The following is a 9,525-nucleotide window of genomic DNA, read 5'->3' as shown; positions in this document are numbered from 1 at the left end:
AAACCTGCATTCAGTCAATCGGTCGGTGTGTCTGACTGAACATCTGCAGTGATTGCCCGTAAACTTACACTGAAGCGTCTGTTGATGGAGGATAATTAGTCTGTAAGCCAGTGATTATGTTTCAGCCTAAACAAATGGGTTGAGGAGCCCGACACAATTTGCAATGATAAGTCAGTTATGGAGTCCACTTTTGTATCTCATTGATCAGGAATTACAGGACTCCTAGCCTTCAGTGCCCTCTAAAAATCCATCTCTCTATCCCTATTGGTTTGGAATTAGTTCAATGACAGACGGACGGACGGACGGACGGACGGACGGACGGACGGACGGACGGACGGACGGACGGACGGACAGACAGACAGAGAGACAGACAGACAGAGAAACAGACAGAGACAAACAGGGAAACAGACAGAGAGACAAACAGAGACAGACAGAGAAACAGACAGAGAGACAAACAGAGAGACAGACAGAGAAACAGACAGAGAGACAAACAGAGAGACAGACAGAGAAACAGACAGAGAGACAGACAGAGACAAACAGGGAAACAGACAGACAAAAAAATGAAAACCAGGCTGGTCACACTAAGCATTGATTTCTAATTTCATCATGATCAATTGGGACAGTTTTCAAAAGAAGGCAGTAGGATGAACCTTGGTGCCTTAGAGGGTTGCAGTAGGATGAACCTTGGTGCCTTAGAGGGTTGCAGTAGGATGAACCTTGGTGCCTTAGAGGGTTGCAGTAGGATTAACCTTGGTGCCTTAAGAGGGTTGCAGAAGGCAATAGGATTAACCTTGAGAGAGAGACAGAGAGAGAGACAGAGACACACAGAGAGAGAGAGAGAGACAGAGAGAGCGACATATATAGACAGACACAGACAGACAGACAGACAGACAGACAGACAGACAGACAGACAGACAGACAGACAGACAGACAGACAGACAGACAGACAGACAGACAGACAGACAGACAGACAGACAGACAGACCGAGAGACCGAGAGAGACAGAGAGAGAGACAGAGCGAGAGGCAGAAAGAGAGAGAGATAGAGATAGAGACACATAGCGAGAGAGGGAGAGAGAGAGAGACATAGAGACAGAGAGAGACTGACACAGACAGACAGACAGACAGACAGACAGACAGACAGACAGACAGACAGACAGACAGACAGACAGACAGACAGACAGACAGACAGACAGACAGACAGACAGACAGACAGACAGACAGACAGACAGACAGACAGACACATGGATGGACAGACAGACAAACAGAGAGACAGACAGAGAGACAGACAGAGAAACAGACAGAGAGACAGACAGAGAAACAGACAGAGAGACAAACAGGGAAACAGACAGGGAAACAGACAGAGAGACAGACAGAGAGACAAACAGAGAGACAAACAGACAGACAGACAGACAGACAGACAGACAGAGAAACAGACAGAGAGACAGACAGAGAGACAAACAGACAGACAGACAGACAGACAGACAGACAGACAGACAGAGAAACAGACAGAGAGACAGACAGAGACAAACAGGGAAACAGACAGACAAAAAAATGAAAACCAGGCTGGTCACACTATGCATTGATTTCTAATTTCATCATGATCAATTGGGACAGTTTTCAAAAGAAGGCAGTAGGATGAACCTTGGTGCCTTAGAGGGTTGCAGTAGGATGAACCTTGGTGCCTTAGAGGGTTGCAGTAGGATGAACCTTGGTGCCTTAGAGGGTTGCAGTAGGATGAACCTTGGTGCCTTAGAGGGTTGCAGTAGGATGAACCTTGGTGCCTTAGAGGGTTGCAGTAGGATGAACCTTGGTGCCTTAGAGGGTTGCAGTAGGATGAACCTTGGTGCCTTAGAGGGTTGCAGTAGGATTAACCTTGGTGCCTTAGAGGGTTGCAGTAGGATGAACCTTGGTGCCTTAGAGGGTTGCAGTAGGATGAACCTTGGTGCCTTAGAGGGTTGCAGTAGGATGAACCTTGGTGCCTTAGAGGGTTGCAGTATGATTAACCTTGGTGCCTTAAGAGGGTTGCAGAAGGCAATAGGATTAACCTTGAGAGAGAGACAGAGAGAGAGACAGAGACACACAGAGAGAGAGAGAGAGACAGAGAGAGCGACATATATAGACAGACAGAGACAGACAGACAGAGAGACCGAGAGAGACAGAGAGAGAGACAGACAGTGAGAGAGACAGAGAGAGAGAGATAGAGATAGAGACACATAGCGAGAGAGGGAGAGAGAGAGAGACATAGAGACAGAGAGAGACTGACAGACAGACAGACAGACAGACAGACAGACAGACAGACAGACAGACAGACAGACAGACAGACAGACAGACAGACAGACAGACAGACAGACAGACAGACAGACAGACAGACAGACAGACAGACAGACAGACAGACAGACAGACAGACAGACAGACAGACAGACAGACAGACAGACAGACAGACAGACAGAGACAGAGAGAGAGAGAGAGAGCGAGCGAGAGAGAGAGAGGGAGGGAGGCATAATATTGAGGGATTTGGATAAACCCTATACCCATGAACTGCAGATGTATGTTGTGAATCTTAATGAGGGGTATAAAATACTCAGAGGAGGATCAGGATGTATTTTAAAGCAGTGTGAGTATGACTAGAGGAGAGAGAGAGATTGATTTGAAAAAAGTAAGCATTGCGTCGACACACTGCACAGTAGATAGAAAACGATGGTTTTGGTGATATGTGAATCAGAAAATCACTAAGATTTCCTTATTCAAAGTTGAACTATAGTGAATGAGGCCAGTAGTATTCTGTTGAGAGAGATAATCAACTCTGTAGTGAATGAGTTATTATCTTATCTCCAATTATGAACGGCTAGGCATTTAGCTTCTTACAGTACATGCTTTTCTGTCTGTCTGTCTTGTCTGCCTCTCTCTTTCTCTCTTCCTATTCTCCTCTCTCTCTCAAAAGCTCTCTCTCTCCGACGCTCTCTCTCCCTGCCGGCATCAACACAAGAACATCATTAAATCCCCCAGCATTAATGCTCAAAGACGTCCTTTTGTACCAATCAATGAAGTAACCCTCTGAATGCAGGAAACCTCCACTATATTAGCAACAAAGCCCCACCCTGCCACTCTTTTGGTTAACAGCTGAGGAATATGGCTGGAGAAATGTAACCACTCTCAAATTCATAGACGGCGCTATGGATGCAAGGACTGATCATCCATGAGATCAAAGTGATAGTTCTAATCCTGTTTTTAAGCTATACAGTGATTACATTTACATTAAGTGGCAGGTAGCCTGGCGTTTAAGAGTGTTGGTCCAGTAAGCCGGTGAGAAATCTGCGGATGTGCCCTTGAGCAAGATACTTAACCATAATGGCTCCTGTAAATCGCTCTGTATAAGAGCGTCTATTTAAATGTAAAACATTGTTTACAACAAATGGAGGTAAACAAGCTCACATTTTGGGTTCTGATGGGATACGACAGTTGATATAAGCTCATAAGGAATAATGGACCCTGTGATAAACTTGAGCGGTTGTTGGCGTGAATCGATGGCCGCAAATGTTTATCACAGGGTCCATATAGGCAATACCACTGAAGGGGGATGAGGCTAGCCAAGAGGGAGTTGTCAGAGAAACAAGCAGATGGGAGAAATGGGAAGGCTGTAGTGTCAGAGACAGAAATCTCCCAGGATCTCGCTCAGGCACAAATGTAGGATCATTTTACTCCCCCTGAATCCTAACCTCAACCATTATGGGGGTATGCAAAACTGACCTAAAATCAGTTTCAAGCGGCGTATCTTCCGAAGAATTTGTCAGGACCCAGGGGAAGCGGGGTGCGTCCCAAATGGCACCCTGTTCCCTTCATAGTTCACTACTTTTGACTACAGCTCTATGGGTGGTAGCCTGCCAACCTATACTGAACACCCCTGGTTGTTGCTGCATCTTGGATGCTGAGAGGAGAGCCACAGAGGACAAGTCCATGCAGAGCAGTGGAAAATGAGGTTGCTGGCTCCCGCTGATTCTCTCTGTTTGTCTTATTTTCTCCTCTGTTTTCTCTCTCTCTCTCTCTCTCTCGCTTCTGATCTATCGCTCCTGTTTTATCCCTTTCTCTCTCTCTATCGCTCTCTCTCTCTCTCTCTTCTGATCTCTCTTTCCTGTTTTTTCCCTCTCTCTCTCTCTCTCTCTCTCTCTCTATCGCGCTCTTTCTCTCTATCGCTCTCTCTCTATCTCTCTATCGCTCTCTCTATCTCTCTCTTCTGATCTCTCTTTCCTGTTTTTTCCCTCTCTCTTTCTCTCTCTCTCTCTCTCTCTGTATCGCGCTCTCTCTCTCTCTATCGCTCTCTCTCTATCTCTCTATCGCCCTCTCTCTATCTCTCTCTCGCTCTCTCTCTCTTCTGATCTCTCTTTCCTGTTTTTTCCCTCTCTCTCTCTCTCTCTCTCCATTGCTCTCTCTTACAATCTCTCTTTGAATAGTGAGAGTCAATTAAAATATCAATGTATGATTGCTAGAAATCCAATCTTGGAAGAATAATTTTTGCCCCCTATACTATACTCACATATGAGACATGGGATAAGAAGGGAATTCAGTCTGTTTGCCTGTTGTCCTGTTTCAACCAGAATTAAATAATAGTAACTCCTCAATAATCAATACATTCTTCATGAAATGTACTCTCACCTCTCTGTTTCACCTACATAAACTCTCTCCCACCGTCCTGTTTCAGTCAGTGTGGTGCTAAATCCTTGACAATGTAACTTTGCCCTAGTATACTGTACAGTGAGAAAGTCGTCATGTAGAAACACATTTGTGCGTGTCACAATAACACTTGAATGAAATAATTTGAATACTGCTGTCCCTACTAATTCTGCCATCAGATAGAGTAGCTCTCTCCTGGTCTCCTTCATTAATTGTCTTCTTCTTTCACTGTCCTATCTCTCTCCCTCTTTGTCTTTCAGATCCACTAAATCCATCTCTCTCTTTCTCGCTTGCTTCCTCATTGCCTGAGTCCCAATTCTCCACCCCTTTCCCAAAGTGTGCACTTGCACACTTTCCATAATGCATTTCCCAATGGTGAAAGCTCCCTGGCCAATGTTTACAACAATCCAATTATTTTAAATACATGACCAGGAGTGTGCAAGTGTGCACTTTGCAAGAAGAGTGCAGAATTGGGACATAGCCTTTCTATCTAAAATCCAGGGTTGGGCTGAATTTTAATTGAAGTCACTCAGTTCAGGCAGTGAATTGGATTTTTTTGTTTTTTAATGTTACAACTTTTGATAAATACCTTTCTTTTTCAGTTTATTAAGAAATCGTTGAAAAGAAAATGGATTTTAAAAATGTTTGAATTTGAAATTCAGTTTACTTTCTGAGTTGACTGGCATGAAAATCTAAATGACCCCAACCCTGCTAAAATCACATCCCAGTGGGCAAAACTGTTTGACTTGAACTCCAAATGTCCTTTCCACCCCAAACCCCTTCTTTCCTTTTCAGACGCAGGAGTCATTAAACCCCAATAACCTGGAGTACTGGATGGAGGATATCCACACGCCGGGTTACGATTCGCTGCTGAAGAGGAAGGAAGCGGAGTTTCGGAGAGCCAAGGTATGCAAGATTGGAGCGCTGATTGCTGCAGCCGCCTGCACTGTGATCCTGGTCATCGTTGTGCCCATATGCACTATGAAGTCATGAAGTGCTCCAAGTCGTGCTCTACGAAGTGCTCAAAGTCGCACACTTTCCCTCTGCCCCTGTTTATTCTGGCTAATTGTAAAAGGACTGAATACGTGTGAGCAATATGGTATCAGTCCAATTACAGGAGCAGCCCTCTGATTGGCTATGTGGACGTTTGAAGAGTGAGGTACATGTATTGTTTAATGTGAATCTGGCCTATGTTCGTGGCATTGGAATCAAGTCTATGTTCTTTTCTACATGATTTAGTTGTTATGCCACGGGATAGGGCATTGGTATTAGGCAATCGTCAGGACACATTCAAAATGACTTTGTTCAGAGGGGAATGTTGCAAGTTTGATCTTTTCTATTTATTGTTGCCTATATTTACTTATTGACATTTATGTATTTATGATCAAAGACAGACGGTATGCAACGGGAATGTACACAATGTCTACAGTATATCTTTTACATTTAAATGTATATTGTATTGGTGTACGATGTTCCAGAATATTACGAGTACAATATTTATTTCACTTTTTCTCTTTGTTAAAGGGGCAATCTGCAATTCAAACAAAAAAAACAAAGCGGCTACCCAGCCAATGTTTTTGTTAACTGAAACAGATTATCTGTACAGTATACGGTCGACAGCTGAGTTTGTTTTTGTTAACTGAAACAGATTATCTGTACAGTATACGGTCGACAGCTGAGTTTGTTTTTGTTAACTGAAACAGATTATCTGTACAGTATACGGTCGACAGCTGGATTTGTTTTTGTAGACAGCGTCTGATATTTTATTTTAGTATAATTGCTGTATAATGTATTTTAATGAGAGTTATTTTTTGATGAATTATCTGGTAGAATGTGATGAGGTGCACCAGATATTATTTATCTTTATCTATAATAATAATAATAATAACCAGAGTTTTAATTCATGGGATTTTGTGCAATGCCTTTTCTAAATAGACATACAGTATATTGAAGTACTGTAGTTGAAATAGACGAATAACAGGCAGTACATACAGTAGATTGTAAAAACAATATAAAACACTACAGAGCTAACCTGAATGTATTGAAAGTAGCATTACTCACAGAGAGAGCAAAACACACATATCATTTTTCATCGTCTCTTGAGCAGAATTGAGTTGAATGTTGCACTCCTTTCCTTGCTTTAGATAGTTTAACTACTAGCCAAAAGCACATAGCTGCAGTAGGGAGCTCTGAAGTAGGGAGTTATTCTTTGCCTTGTGAGAGTGTTTTATACAGTAAATACTTGACGTTTCTACTGTTGACTAACTGAGCACCTCTGGGAGAGACACTTGTATTAGTTCAGTCAGCGGTATCGACTGCACCAATCTCCCAGGCTGTCAGAAACACTAACACTTGCAGAAGCTTCTTATGAAGTGCTGTGTCACCTTATAAATATTCATAGCCCCTTCTATAGAGCATTATGACATGTTGTATTAATTAAGCAATACGACACAATAGGTTATGATGTATCGTGGATGTATGACATCTTAGTAGCCCCATGCCTCGTTGCTTTACCTTACAGTTTCCTAACGGTCCATGACTGCATTCCAATGTGGTTGGAATGTGCTATGAATGTTTATAAGGCATTGTAACACTTCGTAAGAATCTGATTCAAGTAAAGAAACAGTCCCTCCACTCAAGCCCTGCCTACCCATCTAGTCTCCTAAGAGGCCTTAGAACCACTGAATGCAAACTGCCTGCCGTTAAGGTTGTGTCCCAATAGTTTTGAAGAACGTCCTTGTCTCATCATCAACTGTAGCAGTGGTGATGAAAGGAAGGAGATGAATAGGGGAAGCTATTTCATATTTCTGAGACACAATGTGAGATTCACATTTCCACTCATGAACCTGAGCTCAGAGACAGTAGGCAAACCAAGATGGCCGATCACACACACGTCACCCAGTTAACCGTAAACCAGGGGATGCTCTACTCCAGTCCTCCTTGGTTTCCCTCTCAAGTTAGTTCATTTAGGCCGTGTTCCAGGCTGACTACATTGCAGACTCCTGGCAGATATCAAAACGCCTGGATAGATGTTTAAGATATCAGCTAACCACATCCTATGATATAGCAATTTGATGCCTGACTGCAGTCGATGACGTGGTAAGCAACCGTTGGTTGATGCAATGCAACGTCTGCAATGTAGTTGGCTTGGAACACAACCTTTTATGCTAGTGATTTATTTGCCACTTCAGGTGTTCCTGGCACAAATGGGAGAGAACGTTGTCATACTACAAAAATTAACATGAGGAAGTACGTACTTCAGGTTGTAAACATTAGAATTTCTGTTGTTTGATATAATCGTTCAAAAGTAGACACAATAACCTGATAATGAAGCACTGGACCACTCAGTTTGATGTCAGGTTTGCCCGTTAGGAGAGGACTGGAGTTGAGCCCCCCACCTAATGGGTGAAGGGTGAAGTTACTGCAGGTTGACGTTTATTGTCATGAGTCTTGTCCTGGAGGCAGAATTGAGCGAATCCTCCTTAGATAGGTCGGATGCGAAGTCAAAATTGGCTATATTGTAAAAATATTATTTAAGGTTAGGGTTAGGCATTAGGGTTAGCAGTGTGGTTAACGTTAGGGTCAAATTGTATTACTTTGTGGCTGCACCCTCTAGTGACCACTCTGCAGAGCTGCCTCCAGAACAAGATTCAGGATGAAAAACGCTGACCTACGAAGATGCCTCTAGATGCTGATTTTGGGTCACTTTAACATTTTCCTTACCGATGGATTGGGGAGGGGAATCTGATCCTAGATCTGTACCTAGGGGAAACTTCTCCCCTGAGCGGTGTAATGATTACCCAGTGGATTTGCCTTCAACACAGGAACTGTGAGCCGCAGCACACTGTAGTAGTCTGTAAATAGTTAGATGCACACATCATGGCAACAGGTGTAAACTGGAATATACCACAATAAAAGACAACTGTTCTGACTGTTACTGTGTCTGTGTGACTGGACCTCTCTCTCGCAAAGTAGCAACGTTTGTTTTTAGCTGTCCTTTGAAATGAATATTTGCTGTGTGAAGTGGTTGTCATACTGACTCTTTATTGTTTTGTGATACTTTTTTTATCGTCACTTTTTTGTCTTCAGTTCGAAGAAGAGGTTCAATGGGGAGATGACAGAATATTGCCCAGCATAACAAAGCCTGTTTTCTGAGGGTTTTATTATGTTTTTATCTAGCTGTTCACTATTCATTTATGAGATTCTTTTTAGTGTTCTTCAGTTCATCATTTGCATAATACTCCAGTTAGACTAATACAGTAGGATTTGTGAAAAGGTCAGGGACCGTATAGTATGCATCAATCAAGCATCTCAGAGTAAAAGTGCTGATCTAAGATCAGGTCTCCTTCCTTATTCATTATAATTTAAAAAGTAAAACCGGTCTAGCCCTGAGGCGCTTTATGAACATGGGTCCAGATCACTAGTATAGAAAGCAATTAGATCATTTATACCTTACGTACATACATATGCAACACAAGAACACAATTAGCTACTCAAAATGACGATCCTGCGTACTTGGGTCGAGTTACAAATTGCGGTGCTGCACACGTTAGGGTATTTTTGCTATGCGACTACGCAGGATCACCATTTTGCTAAGCTAATTGTAGTTCTTGCCTCCGTACCTATGTAGGTTATAAATTAGGCTTTAGAGGAGTTTCTAACTGAGCCAAGTCCACATTTAGTCTGCTATACTGTACATCCCCAGTGAGAACTGTCTGATGTTCCTCATAGAAAACTCTAACTGGGTCAGCCGACAAGGAACCTGGCCCAGGGGGATTGTTGGTACTGGAGTCCAGGATTTGGCCTAGAATACTGGACTACAACTGCACTGATAACACTTGGGGTGACAAATACCA

At 42.9% G+C, this 9,525-nt stretch overlaps 1 protein-coding gene across 1 annotated transcript in view; it reads left to right on the top strand.

Annotated features, from left to right (window-relative positions):
- The window catches only part of minar1 (membrane integral NOTCH2 associated receptor 1), a 39,497-nt gene extending 30,896 nt beyond the window's left edge, over positions 1-8,601 (top strand). The window contains exon 5 of the mRNA XM_014127537.2: positions 5,465-8,601. Within this exon, the coding sequence (XP_013983012.1) occupies positions 5,465-5,662 (198 nt within the window). The 3' untranslated portion in view covers positions 5,663-8,601. The remainder of the gene's footprint in view (positions 1-5,464) is intronic.
- The last annotated feature ends 924 nt before the right edge of the window (positions 8,602-9,525 follow it).

This window comes from Salmo salar, chromosome ssa11, assembly GCF_905237065.1.
Source record: "Salmo salar chromosome ssa11, Ssal_v3.1, whole genome shotgun sequence".
Taxonomy (NCBI): domain Eukaryota; kingdom Metazoa; phylum Chordata; class Actinopteri; order Salmoniformes; family Salmonidae; genus Salmo; species Salmo salar.
The sequence above is the reverse complement of the archived record's forward strand: the minus strand, read 5'-3'. Positions and strand labels throughout refer to the sequence as shown.